Source organism: Colius striatus, chromosome 6 (genome assembly GCF_028858725.1).
Source record: "Colius striatus isolate bColStr4 chromosome 6, bColStr4.1.hap1, whole genome shotgun sequence".
NCBI lineage: Eukaryota > Metazoa > Chordata > Aves > Coliiformes > Coliidae > Colius > Colius striatus.
Window position 1 is genome coordinate 37,043,092 of NC_084764.1, and position 17,789 is coordinate 37,060,880.

At 41.8% G+C, this 17,789-nt stretch overlaps 1 protein-coding gene across 3 annotated transcripts in view; it reads right to left on the minus strand.

Annotated features, from left to right (window-relative positions):
• SLC35F4 (solute carrier family 35 member F4) overlaps window positions 1–17,789 on the minus strand; it is a 125,465-nt gene that overhangs the window by 17,900 nt on the left and 89,776 nt on the right. For 2 of the 3 annotated variants that reach the window (XM_061998412.1, XM_061998414.1), the window contains exons 2-3: window positions 6,849–7,037; window positions 2,428–2,725 (exon numbers count right to left, since the gene is read on the minus strand). In XM_061998412.1, coding sequence (XP_061854396.1) covers window positions 2,428–2,725; window positions 6,849–7,037 — 487 coding nt within the window. The remainder of the gene's footprint in view (window positions 1–2,427; window positions 2,726–6,848; window positions 7,038–17,789) is intronic. The other variant, XM_061998413.1, reaches the window with a different exon arrangement.

Below are 17,789 nucleotides of genomic sequence, written 5' to 3' on the forward strand. Positions count from 1 at the left end.
AACCACATACTCCAGAAATACAAAGACAAATCTCCTCTGTACACTGAGGCAGTCCTGGAATCACTACAGGATGAGCTTTATCGACAAGAATTAGCTACTCCACAGAATTAAAACCAGCAAATGAAGCAACAAGAAACCTCATGAAATGTAATAAAAAGCCCTATAACAGGAACAATATCAAGAACACAAACCTAGCAATTATACAAACAATTGATCTAGCTTTGAAAATAACCCAGTTTTGGGTAGATGGCTGCATTACATCACCTCCAAAGATCCTTTCTGAACTGAATCTGTCCACAGCTCTCTGAATTAAAATCTACAAGTGATGCTTTTTAGTTCTTTAAGCTATCAGAAAACGAAGCGCTCATCCTGAAGAGATGTCACAGAAGCTTAGAATGGTAGGGGTTGGAAGGGACTTTTAAAGATCATCTAGTCCAACTCCCCTGCCAAAGCGAGTCTACCCAGATCAGGTCACTCCCATATCCACACTCCTTCAGTTTGGCTTGTTCAGTCACAGCACAGAGCAAGTAGTTGGTCACCATGATGAAGTCAGTATTGGCCAGAGGTTATCTCCTCCCTCAACGTGAGTTCCTGACATATTTGGAATAGGAAATACTCTGGGAAGATGCCCATCAGCCCTAACACTTGTCTTATGTTTCCACACGTTGACAAACCTACTTCATATCTCTGTGTGCAGAAATTCCTTTGGGCATGTAAGCATGTGCCCTCAACTTTAAAAGCCGAACTCATAACAGTCTGGGAAACGTATCAATTACTTAAGCATATTTGTATTGGGCATTGTCACAAATGCTTTGCCCAAAACTTTGCTCTGATGGGTATATAATCAACCAACTAACTACAGAGGACCTATCTGCAGTGATATTTAATCTCACCTTCTTCCTTATCTGCTGTGCATTTGTTATTACTTTACCCCATACCCAGAAGCCAAGCTGACACTGTTAATGTTCTCACAATGTTCTCACAAATGCTCCAGCAAGTATGTGAATGAAGGCATCATTCACGTACAAAGCACCAGGGTTTTCAGAGAAACAGTTAATTAAGTGCAACTGTTTGATTTCAGTCATGCTGATTTGACAGAAATGATAATTTAGGGCCAAATTACATCCCAGATCCTGGCAAAAGCAGACAAGGGAAGAATTTGGCCCTGCTACACTCCAGCCTCACAGTCACAAATTGGATTCCCTGTGTGCTCCATGACAGCTGTGCTGAACCTGCTGTCAGCAGGAACAAGGTGCAGGCCACATGCTGGTTAATACCTCGCAGAACAGACAATTCTGCAGAAGTCAGTAAGATTGCTTCCAAAGCAAGTCTGCACTGGAGTAACAGAATTGGGTCCCAGCTCAAAACGATCCTGTGAATTTCTTCCCTCCACGGGCAAGGTGTGTTATGCCTTGGCAAGCTGAATTTAGTTCCATTATAATGGAAGCGGAGGAGGAACTGTGAAATGAATTTTCTCAGAATATGGTGGTACTTCCAAGCCCTGAGGCCAGGGTAGATATGGCTTTCTTAAGAACTGGCTAAGCCAGCTTGGTCCCAGCTGCACTGCTGGCGGTTGGACCAAATGGTTTCTTTGTGTTCCCCTCTGACCTTTTATTTCTACGATTTTACATAGTTATCAGAGCTTTTGAGGAGGGATTTATACATATCCACCCTTGCAGACTACTGTTTTGTACTTGAGGTTGAGAGTTCAATTACAACATGCAGCTGTGTGGCACAAGAAAAGGCTGGAGTCAGAGGGTTGTCTTCCCTTGGCTCTTGCAACACAGAGGAAGAGGCACTTCCATGTGGAGCCTGACAGAAGATAGGACAAAGCCTTCACATTGATTCCTCTGTATGACAGCCACTCAGGTATGTCAGCTTAACCTTCAGAGCTACAAGGGGAGGAAAACCAAGAGTCTGCTTTAATTCCTACTCCACACAAAAGAGAGCAGAGAAGGCTACCAGGATGCTATTCCTCCATGCTGTGACCCAACAGGAGGGGGAAAGGGCAGTTTTCATAGAGAGCAAGCCATGGTTCCTCCACATTGAATCCATCTCATCAGCTTTGAGCATCTACTCATCTACGAGTTGTTTTGGGTACACTTTACACTACTGTTCTATCAGAAACGGAGCAGAGCAGATTAATTAACGGTTTCATCCAGATAAGAACATGAAATGTAGAGATATTAGAGCATATAACAGCAAGATTATAAGAAAATTACAGGTCTTTTCAGCTCAGTAAAAAAAAAACCCTCTAACAATTAATTATCCACTTATTCAAGCATGGATCGCTCATCTGTTAGCCTTCTGTAGGCTATTTATGAATGAGATTTTCTGCAGTGTGGGCTTTTTTCTGCCCTCTGACACCATGATCTCAGTCCACAGAAATTAGGTTGGTTAAAGGGATGCTGCCACAATAAAGCCTACCTGAATTTTTTGATTGGAGATTGCTTTTCCTGTGCAGTTGCAAGGTGCCCGGAATAATAAATGGGAAAAAACATAATATTCCAGTTTGTGGAGAACCAAGTCATGAAAAAAGGACAGTCAAAGGTCTCATATGTGATTTTGACAAACTGTGTGGTCCCGACCCAGGAGGACGAGACGGACAAAATGATCAGAAATCTCCAGATAAGCTTGAGAAATGTGGATGTGCAAGACTGGCATCGTGTCTGTCCTTCAGCTTCTTGGCTGCTGCTCTCTGTGTGTGTTTGTGTTCCTTCTTCTCCTGAAAAAAAACGAAGAAAAAAAAAAGAGAAGAGTTGTGCATATAATGAATGTGTTCAAAACAATTCTTGGCAAAATCGCCCCTTCTGATCCAGACACAAACCATCCCTTGTCTTCTCTCTGTAATTCCTCTATGTCCCACAAACACTGCAATCCTGCACAGAAATATTTCAGTAATATTATCTCTGTCATTTCAAGGAGACAGGAACAAAATGGAACCACAACACGGAGGCCTGAGGTAACAGTGTTACTGTTCAGTGGTTGCCACGGTTTGCTTTATCAGCCCTTCTTCTGCTAGCCAAACCTCTAGAACATCCCTTGGAACCAACATTACAAAGCCAATTACTGTGCATGTGTGCAGCACAAAAGCTATCTGAGCCTGTACATCCGATGACAGGAACAAGTTATTTTTCAAGAATTTCACTCAAGAATCACTCTTTTATTTGCAAGCTGGGAGGGGAAAAAGAAATGGTTTGGTGGTTTTAGATACCCAAGACTTTTTTTCAGTCAAGTTCATGCATTTACTTTTCTAAAGTTAAAGAAGGAAACTGGACAAATCTGAAGCTTGGCATTGCTAGAAATAAACCTCTACCTATAAACAAGGAAGCATCGGCAGGTTGTCATTTTCCATTTTAGTACAGGACTTTTCAGATCTCATCTGCAGACCACTGCAGACTTCCTAACCAAAGTGCACAGAATTTAATTGTACTGACTGGAGACTTGCTCTCCAGACACATCTTCCAGAGATGCAACCCATGAACCCTATTTTGATTTCAGAGATCTCGGCTGAAAACAACAGATTGAACCAGACTCGCCTGGACACGTCCCTTTGTTACCTGATCTAGGTGGACCTGCTTCTGCAGGGGGGTTGGACTGGATGATCTCTAAAGGTCCCTTCCAACCCCTACCATTCTATGATTCTATGAACAGCGTTGGATGCTGAGGAGCACTAAAACTGAGAATCCATGAGCTCCTGTTACAGTGCTGAGCTCGAACCATTTACCCCATTAGATCATGATCAGCTTGATAGAAAAAACAAGGGTTCCTTCTAAAACTCATGACCTGCAGCTATTCTTAACTATTACTGATCAACAGCGGTCGTATCAACACATGAAGTGATATATATAAGAAACAATAATTGTTGATCTTAAGAGGAGCTACAGATGCACTGCAGTGAGAGCATTCGCTGTCCTACATTCAACTTGAATGTGAAAAAGGCACCCTTGCAGATTGAAGTTTACCTTCCTTTTATATTACTGTTTCTGCTACAGCCATAAAGAAATGCCAAAGTGAGGTTAGAAATTATTACGTTAGACCAACATTATATCTAAAAAACAATTCATCATAGCAGGGAGTGCATTTGCAATCAAAAATTTTCCTAAAGCAAGGCATGGAGCTCTTTGTAATTCTATGGTATATTTTTTCCTAAAAGTATTCAGTATTCAATGGCTCCTTTGTTTAGTGGTGAACCAAGAATTTAAATAAAATTACAGGTTTGTTAAAAACATGCAGAGGACAATCAGACACAGATCTGAAAAGGCAAGCATCCTTTTAGCATTCTCTTCGGCTGCTGAGAGAAAAATAGATACTTTTATGATACTAATAATGACTGACATTTTCTATTAAAAGGTAGATTACAGTTTATCTACAAGTTAGAACGGCTTAAAAAGAATGTATTATGTAACATCCCCTTGCAAGTTTTCCTGCTAAGGAAAACTACCATGCAATTAGTCCTTCATCAGCTAACAGTTAAGATAATCATACAATGAGATAAGACTTTATCCGTGCTTTCTGTCTTTCACTTACCAGATGACTATGTAATTCCTGATACTATGCCTGACAGTACCATTAGCATTTGACTTGGATTTTACAGTCCCAGGTTTCAATGTTTGGGGAAGGCACAGAAATACACAGGTAAGACATGGAACAAATGGGTAAGTTGTAGCCTGATTAAATGTACAGTGAGGAGTTTTGCTAAGTGTTTAATGGGGAGGATTCATCCCACATGATGTCACTGGCAAATAACCATGTACTCAGACGAAACATGCTGCCTAGGGCCCCTTCATAGCTAACAATAATCGACAGGCATGCTGAGAAGGTAGCTAATATTATCTTCATAGATATCTAAACCCACTTAGGAGCTTATCTCTCTCTAGACTAGATATTTACATTTAAGTGAAATTGTGATGGCCAAAGGGATGTAGGAGTGTGACAACTGCTTTTAAGATCATGAGATGTGCATACCTAAATCTTATACAACAAATCAAAAAGGTAAGAAACGACTTTAAAATAATTACAGGGCTTGAACTCAAAGATATATGGCAAGCAGGCACACAGTTCATACTAAAGAGCTTTAAGGATTTCCAAGTCATGAAGCTGGAGCAAGCTAGAAAGTGGCACTTGTGTTCAGATAGATACCAAATGATATGCTAATGAGGAGAAAGCAAATTTCTCAGCCCAAGTGGCTGAGGGACAGCATTTTACAATTAGCAAGGTAGTAGGAACCCTTGGTGTCTGCATTTAGTTTAGGCGGAAACAAACCAACAAACACTGTTAAGAGCACAGAAGCAATCTGAGAGCTCAATAAAGATGAAATGATAGGGAAAGAAGGCAAATAACACTGCAGATGAGATATGGAGATGAATTGGTCAATGGCAAACTGTGTTGAAAGGCAGCTGGCAGAAATATCCCTGCATGGTCCTTTTGACTATCATTCTTGCTTGTGATGTCTCTGTGACAAAATGGTAAAGAAAAGCTTTTTGCTTTAATTTTTCCAAAGAGTGAGATGAGGAAATCCTACATCTTTTCTTCTGAACTCTTTTGAGTATTTGGCAACTACATCCCAGAAAAGAATATCCTTTCTGTTTGTTTACCTGCCTGTCGGCTCAGTCCTACTTAGATCTCACTGAAGAAGAAGAGAAGGATAAAAAGGGAAATTAATAAATACAGAATGCTTAGAAGAGTATTGTATCAAGTACTACTATTTTCTTTCTCAAGTAGCCTAAAGTCCTTTCTTTGAGAAGGACTTTGGATGTACTTTACTGCCAGCATGCAAAGAGTTATCTCAGCCTGATATCTGCAAAAAATGAGAATAGATGGGTTTTCTGGTATCTTAGAAGCAATCTTTACTGCAAGATGTTGTATCATCCACTCTTTGCAACAATAATCACCATCACCATTTTTTTTCTGAGGGTTTCCGTCAAGAGAGAATTCGTGGAGTATGAGATCCTTCTATTTTTCAACACAAGAAGAAAACAGCTGACTCGTTACTTCACCACTGATGGCAGCAAAAGAGAAAGGTTCATCTCCCACAATTCCAGTGCGCAAGATAGATTCAACCTGTTCTCCCTCCCTTTTTCATTCACAGTGTCTACACAGATGGTCTTCCAAAGAAGTCAGTTATATCATTTCAGTTATTTAACATCTTTCTCTTCCTCAACAGTACAATTCAGCAGACTCAAAGGCCTGTGGATGCACATGATTAAATGCTCCCATCCCCTCCCTGCTGGTGATGGATGGACATCATGGTGAAGAAGTCAGTGTTCACCACACCTACAGGTTTATTTGAGCTAAACTTCTGCAGTAAAGTGGGTGAAACATTCCTGCTGGAAGCCCTGACATGCAGCTGATCCATGATCTGAACCATGATGGTCTTCCCTAGATATCCTTCCACCTGTTGCTCTTTCTCTTTCTCTTCATCAGACCGTCCACAGTATGAGCTGAGATTGTCATTGTCTTTGAGAGGAACATGGCTGGCTCCCAAGGGTCTTGGTCTGTGGCCAGGCTGAAGCTGAGGAAACATAACCACTTTGTAAAAATTAACGTGTGTGCCAATGTTAATTGCCCTTTAAAGATCTTCTGTGCCCACTGGCTTTATGATTTCTCAGTTATCTAATACATTACACATTCCTACCGAGGCCCAGGCCTTTTCCTCCCATCATGGCTTCCTTCCCGCCTAACCCCAGTTTGCACATAGGTACAGGAAGGACTTTCACGTGGCTTTGCCGTTCACAGCACCGTAAAACAATGTCAACGTGCTTTGACTCTGCATCATCTTTCAAAAACAGAGACAGAGGCCTTTGGCAGGCATGCTATGGTGTCGGGGATGCGGCTGTTGTGCCTACCTGATCTGCTCTGCCTCTCGACTCTGCTGTGCCGACAGATTCCCGAGGGACTTCGATTCTGCAGCTCAAGAATGGGAGCAGCAGAATCTTCAGCAACAGATAGAGGGGAGAGCTGCCTAGTCATGCCTCTGTGTCTGCTGGGGCAGTTGCCTCCTGGCTTGCATTGGATGACAGATGATCGTGAGGCACCTGAGAAGAAAGAGTTTGCATCAGTTTGGCTGTAAACTCCCTGGAGGAAAGCGGAGCTTTCAAACACTCTGTCAGTGAAATGAACACAAACTATTCAGCAGGAGAAAGGAAGCACACTGCAAAAATCAAGGTTTCAGCTCTGGTCAGAATAAAGTAAATCAGTAAGCAAGTAAATACTTAACTCTCTCCCCCCTTACAGATAAAAAGGTGCCATATGAAAAACAGTCTTTCCCCTGAAGAAATAAGCGTCCTATGCTGTGGCATATTCTTAGCCCCATGGCTCCATCCATAGAGTCTAAACAGTCAAAGGGATTTGTACTCACGTGGGCCCCTTCCTGAGCACTAACACTGATTCAGGCAAAAGGAGAGGTTACCATTCTCCCTTAGGGTAGAAAGGTGGGCTGAGGAGCCACTGCCTCCCAGGGTCAGTGCTGGCAGTCTCTCCAGAGGAGAAATTCCATCCCTTCCATCTTACTGAATGATCCTTGAAACTCTTGTATGGAATGTAGCCATGGTCACCAACAGGTCCTTTGGATGAAGCCTTCTACTAAACCATTGAAGATGCCAGTTTTAGGCCTTTACATGCACCAAATCCAGATCTCTGCATCTTCAGAGAAGTTGCTTTTCCTTCTGCTGCTAGATGCAGACAACACCAAGATGCTGTGTTTCACACAGGGGCTGTGCAGAGGCACAGGACAGCAGAGAAGATCCAGGTCCCAGAAATACAAGTGGCAGCAGATGAAAAATTTTCCATCAAGTAAGACACCACATTTTACAAGTAGGAGCTTGAAGGCCTGGATTAAAAACCAGCAAACAACTGAAAAGAGTGCAGTGCTGGAATCCGTCAGAGTGAGCCTGGAGATCTTGCAGGTACTTCCAAGCTTAGTGAAAATGCCTGTGTCAACGCATGAGCAGCACAAGATAGTCCTCTTCTCAGAAAAGCAATACAATTGTGTTCATGGTCAGCTGAGATCACCCACTGTTTGTTTTGCAGCTGCTACTTCAACTAGTGATCATCTTACCTAAACTTAAAGCAAATGCATATATCCAGAGCAGCCACTGATCTTGCGATGACTTGGAAGGATTTAATTTGACAATAACACCCATTTCATATTGTAAAGAACACAAAAATAGACATAAACTCCACATGTAAGGTGCCAAATGTGCAACAAATATGGCAGACATCTCAGAGGGCACAATTCTTCATTGCAACATGAGCCATTAAAGTACCCTCCGTGCAAATAACTCCATGCCAAACAACAGCATAACAGTATACTCTGAAGCAAGGACTTTCTTCAAAATTCAAAAGACTGTATGAATCAAGTCAACGCCCTTTTACCAAAGGAAGTTCAGAGGGTTCATATAACCTTCAGTAAACTTACAGCTATGTTTAATTCACCAGGTCTAACTACAAAGATTGCAAAGGAAGACATCTATAAAATATGGTATTATACAGAAAAATCCTCTCTCAGCCTACTGAGACTCCAAGGTCAGCTTTTACCCATCAAGTACACAAGCAATTGAACCAGCAGCTGATCCTCCAAAAGACGATCTTTCTCAAAGATGCTGTTCCCTTTCTCCTCTATCCAGTATGAGGGAACTCTGACACAGTGAGAATACCCAAGTCCAGGTCTCACCTTGACAGGTAGTTCTACAAATTCAATCAATCAGTTCAATCAATGCAGTATACAAGCCACAGTCTATGACAGTAGACCCAAGGAAGTCACCTTTGACGGATTTAGGACCTACATGATGTCTAAACGCTGTATCATCCCTCTTATTTTTTTAAGAACATTACCCTACAGAGAGTTTTAGAGTCTACTGGACATTTTCAGACCTTAAAAAAGCCGTTCACCTTCATAGATTTTATTTTTCAATTGAGAGAATCATGCTTTAACAGACAAACAACTCCCTCATTGTTTTGTTCTACTTGTTTCATAACTCCAAGCCTTACTCCTCTCACTTGTAACAAACAAGGATAATATTATCTCCTTTGTAAACATCTTGCAGGTCACTCTGAGGTTGAAATGTACGTTACAAAATGGCAGCCCTGGGCCATTCACCCCACCAGAAGCAGCATAACACCTCTATTTGACAGCTGAAAGGTGGTTCCAGCCTCCAAGAGATTAAGCGAATCAGTACTTCATGAGGTTAAGTGTTCAAAAAGACACTAAGGACTTTTCATGTCCCCCAACTTGAAGTTTTATTTCAGAAATTGTTTGCTGACTGTCCTCAGAGAACCAGCCACCAAGGTGTCTCGACTCAAATCACTGCTCACTTTGATAGGCATCATTTAAAGAGATTTCATTAAGTTGAAAAACACATGCTATGTCTCAATTCAGATACAATTTAGAACAAGATCAAGAGTCACATTACACTCAGCAGTAGTCTGGCAGATGATCTGTAACCAAAATTTCAAGGAAACCTATTTTTCCTCACATGCAAAAAGAGCTCCGAGTTACTTACATCTGATACAACAAAGAAGCATCAGTCTTTTCCTGTACATTGAGAAACTCAGCAGTTAAGAAGAAAACTTCAGTTCAAGAGAATACTGTTTAATTTACTGAATTCTCCTTCCCTTACTCTTGAAAGAAATTAGACAGCACAGCTATTTATCAATGTTTCACTGTTACACCTAGAAAGCATGGGCCATCTAATGCTACTAAATCTGAGTATATCTTAAGGATATACTTTGACAGTGAAGTTGAATAGATATATGCTGGGCTAACTTATTCAAACCTGTTATCAGCAGCAAGGACAACAAATCACCACTTAGTACAGCAGTGTTGCCATGTTACCCCACACATGTGAGAGGAAGGGAAGGCAGAACTCACTCTGCCTCTTTGTCTCACACAGCCATTATCAGCTATCAAGCTGGGATCCACTAAGACCCTCCAGGTCTTGAGAGATCAAGAGCAGCATTTTCCATTGAAATTCAATACACCTTCATAAATCCCACATACTTATGGAGACCTCATGCTCTTAAGTAGTGAGACCATGCCCTCTCCAGAGAGGACAATGCAGGGTACTGCCACAACCTGGCACGTGCAAATGGAGAAGCAACTATGTGCTAAAAAGGTACTATAATACACCTCCTCCAGAGCAAAGGAGGAGTGACACTGCCTGGGCCAGATACCTTTGACTTATTTCAGTTGTCCAATTAGGATGAGAAAAATAGTGTCCTAGGACTACTTGCATCTCTCTATGGTTATACAGGGAATAATAGAATCACAGAAGCACAGAATGGTTTGGGTTGGAAGAGACCATTTAAAGGCTATCTAGTCCAACCCTCCTCCAATAAGCAGGGCCATCCTCAACAAGATCAGGTTGCTCAGAGCCCCATCCAACCTGATCTTGGACAACCATCCAGATGTTTACACTGAGGATGGCACTTTACCTGACTACTTGATGAAAGAGGCTGTAACTCACTGTGTACAGAAGCCTCATTCAGCTTCTGTAGACTGAGAGAGTCAATGCTGAGCAGGAATACAGTTCACAGCTTTAGCAGAGATGAATCACAGGCTGAGAATTAATCTACATTTTAGGCATCATTTGATATTTTGTGAGAATGCTACTCGAAGAGATTGGAATAAAACCTAACAAACAGGAAAAACCTTGACAGACTGTCAGATCATGCTGCTAGAAGTGTTCCTTCATTACTTGGAAGTTATAATCAAGTGTCAAAGCAACACTCAGCCCATGGGACTGACAAAAGCGTTAAAGGAGAACTGAAAAGCACCACATATGATGGTATCAAGACATCTTAATGAGTCAAATCCCTCTGGATGACTTTTTGTCATTGGATAAAAGCCTTGTCCTTTCCCATTTTTTCATTCAGCTTATTTTCCTGTTTCGGTAATCTTTTTCCATGCAAACGCAGATGGTTTATAGCATGAGAAGTAAAAACATTTCTCTGCACATGAAGAACAAAGGGAAACCAGCAAGGGGAACCCGTGGCTTTCCATATGCTTCTAACAAAGCCTATCTTCATCTTGCATTAACATCATATACCTTTTCCAGTGTACTTCAATTTAGCAAGGAAGCTATTCTTCTGACTAACCTAAACCACATGATTACCATCACTAAAGACCACGCTTTTTCATGTTTGAACACCATCCTGAGTCCCGGTGGCAGGAAGAGGTGACCACCAGGTGCTGCTTCTGCCATGTCCATTGGAACCAGGACCCTGCAGCACAAACTTTGTCCCGACAGTCATTTCCACCACTCACAGCTTCCTTCACCCTCTGAAAGATGTGATACATGACTTGTGGCTTTTTGTTCACATGCAGATTTCCACATGCAGCTCACACAGTGAGAAACTAGCAAGAAAAATCATTTAGTTACTTTTCAGGATGCTTGGAGAGAAGAGATTATACTTGGAGGTTCAAACCCAATTCTTCTCAGATTACTTTTGGGTATATGACATATTTAGCATGTGTCAGTAGTGCTTTGAATACAAAAAAAAAAAAAAAAAAGCAAGCCCCATGCTGTTTTGTTTGGGACAACTTTTCTGGTCTCTCAGTTGCTACTAAACATGGATCAAATGGACTCACAGTAAAATAATCCATGCAGCAGAAAAATGAAGCCCTGCAAGTAATTCTTATGGCCAGATCATCATGGAATTTATTTTTTCCTTTTCCTTTTTTCACAACTTCCATGAAGGAAATTTAGAATCACTCAAACAGGAAATTGAATTCCCTTATAAAAGCCATCCATGGATTCAAGACAAATTATCAACACAAAGTATTACTTATTTAGAGACAGCAGCAACTGGCTTGTGCCAGTATGTGCCAAAATACATACTCTTCTTTCGATTCCACAACTAAATTGATGATTAAACAGGTGATATAAATGAGCTGAACAGTTTCTTCATATTATGCTCCCAAAGCCCTGTGGAGCAGTCATCTCTTGTGGCTACCGCTGTAGTCGGGAGAGGGACTCGTTTTTCCAACAAGTCAGTCAAGGCATCTACAAACTACCTTTTACTCATTCCATATTAAAATACTCTTCTTTTACCTCAAACTCTCAGCTCCTAATATGTCACTGTTTTTGCACTGACAAAATGATGTCTTCATACCACTGCCATGGAAACAATTGCTGAGTTTTGACAGATGGATGGAGGTAGAAGCCAGTCTGGGGTTATGTGAAAAGCACGTCAACTGAATGTTCCCGCTAAACTGGGCCTCGGTGAAAGAATTGACGATGTTCCCTTTACACTGCAACGTTACCTGCTGGAGGGAGCACCCGTCCTGACGACGGGCTCGCTCACACAGCACAAGGCTACTGTTTTCAGCAGCCTCTGCGCATGCTCACACTGGCAGCAGGCAGTTCACGATGGTGAGGGCTGCAGACTTTGGCACTGAAATTCCAGTCTTAATGCAGTGCAGTGAGAAGATGATGTGAATTTTGTGGCCAGGGAAATATCGGATGGCCATGGCCTTGTTGGAAAAGGGACTGAGGGGCACTGCTTTTGGTAGAGGTGAAAGGAGCTTCTTCTGTCCATTTTACAATAAATAAACCTCATTAGGTTGGAGCAGCCACGGCTTTAATTGGGTTGCTTGCTATAGTTGGCACACAGCTGGGGCAGGGCTATCCTGCACCATCAATCCAATGGCAAGTTAGGTTATAGTTTACTTATTTCAGCCAAAGAGACTGCTTGTAAAATCAAATCCTATCCTTCCTTATGCTGGTGTAAACCCACAGCAGCTCAGTACAATCAGCAAAACTCTTCTGGGCATACACTAAAGTGCCTGAAGAGAACAGCTGACCCAAGAAGTTAAAATTAAAGGGCAAACTCTCCCCAACTTTTAATGAGTTCAGAACCAGCAATTTGACTCAGGACATGAAGCTCTAATTACATTAACTAAAATAAAGCAAACAAACAATAGGGAAGGTGTCTTTGCAGACAGCGTGCTCCATGAGTCTGAGGAATAAGCATTTCTTGTTCAGTGAAGAAAAGTCACTTCACTATGTCTCAGACATTTGGAGACAATGTTGTCCATTTAAACACATCCTTCTTAGACACTGTCATGGTCTCTGTGTATCACAGTCTGCTCAGAGTAAAGCCCTGCTCATTTACTATTTTATTTGCTTGGTTTGGAAGCTTTTATGTTTGAAGGGGATAAGAAGGTTACAACAATTTTTGTTGTCCTAGGAGAAAACAAGATTTTCAGATTTTAATGAAAAACAAATGACTCAGTGATGGTGTACAGAATTTCTCTTGTACTATGATTAACTATTGTCAAGAGCAGAAAACAAAAAGGCAGATATTTTTGTGGTAGCTTAACAGTGACATCCATCAGTAATTTCTGCCAATTATCTCTCCAGTGTCTGTACACAGACGTTCAAACCAGCAGGCTGCAACTTCACTCACAACTAGAAACCTTCCACGTGCCCTCCTATCCGTGCTACAAACTGAACAAAAAGGCAGCAGAAGGCGTAAATAACTTAAATTTCATATCTAATAACTATCCCATAAGAGCCTGAGTACCTAATCAAGGGATGTGTCACTATATACCCTTGCACCTAATTACCCTACCAGATGAGCAGTTGCCTAATTTCCAGGGCAGAAAATCCAGGTTACGCTGCCAAAAAAATCCTCCCCCCCCGTGTACACATCAGTCCTGTCTTGTGCTCAGATACCAAATCTCACCCATGCAGCTTTCCACCTCCGGCTCCTCTGACCATTGCCAAAGCACTACACTCCAGATTGGAACAGACATTGAGACAGCAGTGCCACAGTCTCTCCCTGTTACACCATCCAACCCCTGGGGAAAAACCACCCTCACATCCCACATCACACATGGAGAGAAGGAAAGCTTTGACTACAGCAGTCATTAAGTACCTGAAAAATGGTCTTGGTGCAGAGACAAATGACAATAGATACCTGTGAGGGATGGTCAAAGTGTGTCTGACTCTGCCCTAGAGGAGGAATGACACAAATAACTTCCTGAAGACACCTTCCAGACCCACATCTCCCTGGGTTTTTGATGGTAACCCTATTGGCACCTAGTTCCAAGGTGTTAACTTCTGATTTAAGATCCAGGCTGCTGAACAATCAGGCCTTGGACCTTGATTCTACTTTTAACTAAGATCTGGAAAAGCAGCACAACAGTCTAACCCAATATATCATCAGCAAGAGAACCTGACAATAACTGGATAGGCTAAAGATGTGCCACTTAATCAGAGAGAAAAGATATGTCCAACTCTGCCAACTGCAGTACAAAGTCAGCTGCAAAGTCAGCTTTGACCAAAAGAAATATAAGGAGCTAATGAGGAGGAGTTGAGTGCATCTGCATCTAACACAATGAGATCTGGCAACTTAAAGAATTCAGAATTAAACTATAACCACCAGGACTAGGCAGGATCATCTGCGCTTGACCCGTGTCAGTTGTGAAAAGACCTGGGATTCCACTTGGTCCTGGCACTAACAGTGTGTATTTGCTCCCAGCTTGTTTGGTTGCCAGACAGAAGATGGTCTTGGACTGCATCGCCAATATGGAAGCTACAGCATACTAATGTCCCAGTGCCTGATATGATCCCCTAGATAAAATCTGCAGTCAGAGCATCAGTGACTTCAGTTTATATAAAGTTCAAGGTCTGTGCAAGACAAGGTATGGCACTGGTACTCATCATCTGTGCTTGGAATGGAATGATGGTGAGATCTGCACCCAAAGCATATGCAAATGCACCATGTCATTGTTAGAATTAGTAGTAGCAGCAGTAATAATACTGAGATTTAACATAGGTATATATTGAAAGAGTCAAGGAGCTTCTTGTGCTCATTAGAGCCAGGTCATATGGAGATATATATACACACATATATATGTGTGTGTGCGTGTGTTTGTTTATTCGCCTTTTGCAGATAAGTGGGAAATAGTTGCTAAATAACTTGCACAAAGGCATTTGCTCAAGAAATTGTTGATTCTCATCTCCTCCAGATCACCACAGCCGGCTGCTTATTACTGAGACGAGGGTTCCCATATTAATTGCTAAAGGCTTGATGCCTTGGCATTTCCATGCAAACATGGAGAACATGCCCCTGACAAACACTTGTTAAGCCTGGAAATCCATCTTTCTACACATCAGCTCCATGCTCTTCTCATGAAGAACTGGCTCTGAAATGGATGCTTTCTGGGCACACCAGGGACGATGATGTGCATAGTCTGCATCCAATGCTGTGTCCTGAAACCTCTGATGAGGGACCACAACACAAAATGCATCCAGGCTGCAACATCCGTTACGTTCAACAGCTGCAACCATTGAAAAGCAAAAAGAAAAACCCAAACAAACAAACAAATGATTAAAACTCATGAATCTCTGTTCAAATCTTTGTTCCAATTATTCACTCATCTGCATTTTACTGAAAGTACAATTAAAAGCATGGAAATATTTTTTCCTGGGCTTTTTTACTTCCTTACTCACCTTAAGGACTTTTTTTCCCCATTCTCATTTCAGCATAATTCAAACAAATTTTGGTAAATGGTTGATATGCCCAGAGGGCTGGAGTCCCTCTCCTACAAAGACAGGCTGAGAGAGTTGGGGGGTTTAACCTGCAGAAGAGAAGGCTCTGCAAGTATTTTCTAGCAGTCTTCCAGTCCCTAAAGGAGCTGACAGGAAAACTGGAGAGGGACATTTTATAGGGCCATAAAGTGACTGCACAAGCAGTAATGGCTCCAAACTGAAAGAGGGGAGATTTAGATGAGATGTAAGGAAGAAGTTCTTCCTTGTGAGGAAGGTGAGGCCCTGGCACAGGTTGCCCAGAGAAGTTGTGGCTGCCCCATCCCTGGAAGTGTTCAAGGGCAGGCTGGATGGGGCTTGGAGCAACCTGCTAATAGAGGAAGGGAGGTTTGAAAGGGATGAGCTTTAAGGTCCTTTCTAACCCAAACCATTCTAGGATTCTATGATAAATTTATCACTGCCTCAGTTTAAGCAGCGACAACAAATTCCATTGTTTTGACACAAAAAAATAATACACCAGCACCAACGTCAGGGTGTCAGAACAGATCTCGGAAAAAAAAGTTTATTCGAGAACATCTGTAGTGGAACTGGCACCTGGAGTGTGTATTTTGAAACACACTGGCCACGTAGATTTAAAAGTCAGTGGGTATGACACAACATATTTATAGAGTCTGAAGGAACATAGAAGAAAGTGCTGCAAATGCAGAATGATTTTTGCATACTGAAAACAAACCCTCTACAACTGTTACACAAAGCTATCTACATTTATCTACAAAAACCCTTAAAACATCCATTTGTAGAGGAATACTTGGGACTGAATTCTGCTGTCAGAAAATACAGCTGGCATCTCCATTTGCCGTGAAAAACAAACATGGTGTCAAAATCTCATACTTCACTGTGACAGCTCCAGAGTTAGAAAACACTGACTTCCAGCAAAGGTTTGAATATTTGCTCCTTCAGCACAAAACTTTTCCTATGCCAACAGCCTTGCTGCTCCTTCCTCACCCATCCAGACTCCGTACCCAGAACAAAGCCGGGGAAGGGCAGGACCAGTCACACAAATGCACTTTTTTTCACTATCTATATAATTTAAAAGTCCAAACCCCAGTGCTGCTTCTGGGAAGACTTAGTGAGCTTTGGCTTTGCCAAGGAGGTTGATGACAGGGGTACTTCCACACCAGACTATGCTGTGAGAACGAGGGAGCTGGACCATCAGATGTTTTTACTGAGGTGAAGCCAACACATACCTGTCTGAGGGAACAACTCCCAGCGACTTACAAGACTTTGTCCCCTTATTACGAGCACCAGAGCAAGGGATTTATTTTAAGCTTTTGCTTACATAAACAGTCCCTATAAGGCCACCCCAGTAACAACTTCTGAAGGAGTCGCTTCAACACACATTTAAAGTTTCACAATTTACACACTTTACTCCAAAATAAAAATGAAAATTAATCAGAGTCACGGAATGGTAGGGGTTGGAAGGGACCTATAGAGATCATCCAGTCCAATCCCAATCTTGTCATTGCTAAAATTTAGTGACACTGTTAAAAAGGAACAGACATCTGAGTTAAACTCTTATTTTTACTTTTCCTGCAAGTAAATCAGAAGTAGCTTCAATGAGGTTGCTTTGACATAAAGTTGTTGTGAAGGGAGTTTAGACCCAGGACACTCCATAAACGTGCATCTCATTACTAAATAATTATGATATACCTTCTACTTTCAAGAAACATTGCCATAAATCCAAGCTGGTTCATGGGTCTCCTCAGATGGAAGTGTAAAAGCAGTCAGCACACTGACACACAACTCACTATCAAATTGCTTGTATTTATCTCCTATACAAACTATTACCTCTCCTGTTCGATGACTGCCTCCAGAGAGTGATTCATTCCAGCTCCCTTAGATACCAGTCTTAGGAGATGAATCACCTCTCAGAGGTGTCTGGCTCTCCTGCTGAGTCCTGGAAGCTCAGACGACTTTCTTAGTCTTTACAGAGGCTTACATTGCATCTGGATGAATCCAAACCTGTCTCTCCCACCTTCAGGAGCGTTGCAGTACATGCATTAAACACATGCTTCAGTTTTCCTGCCTGACTTGGAGCCTAATTAAGCACATGTGAGGAAGGGTAAACGAAAAGAAAGTTTCAGAGGTAAGCAGCTGGGACAAAAGTAAATATTGCTTTTCTGCAGTATCACTTCACTTTCTAATCCCAGGAGATACTTCCACTTGTTTTCTCTACTGCCCTTGGGGTAATAGCTCTGACAGGTCTCATTCTTGCCTTTCCACGATGGCACA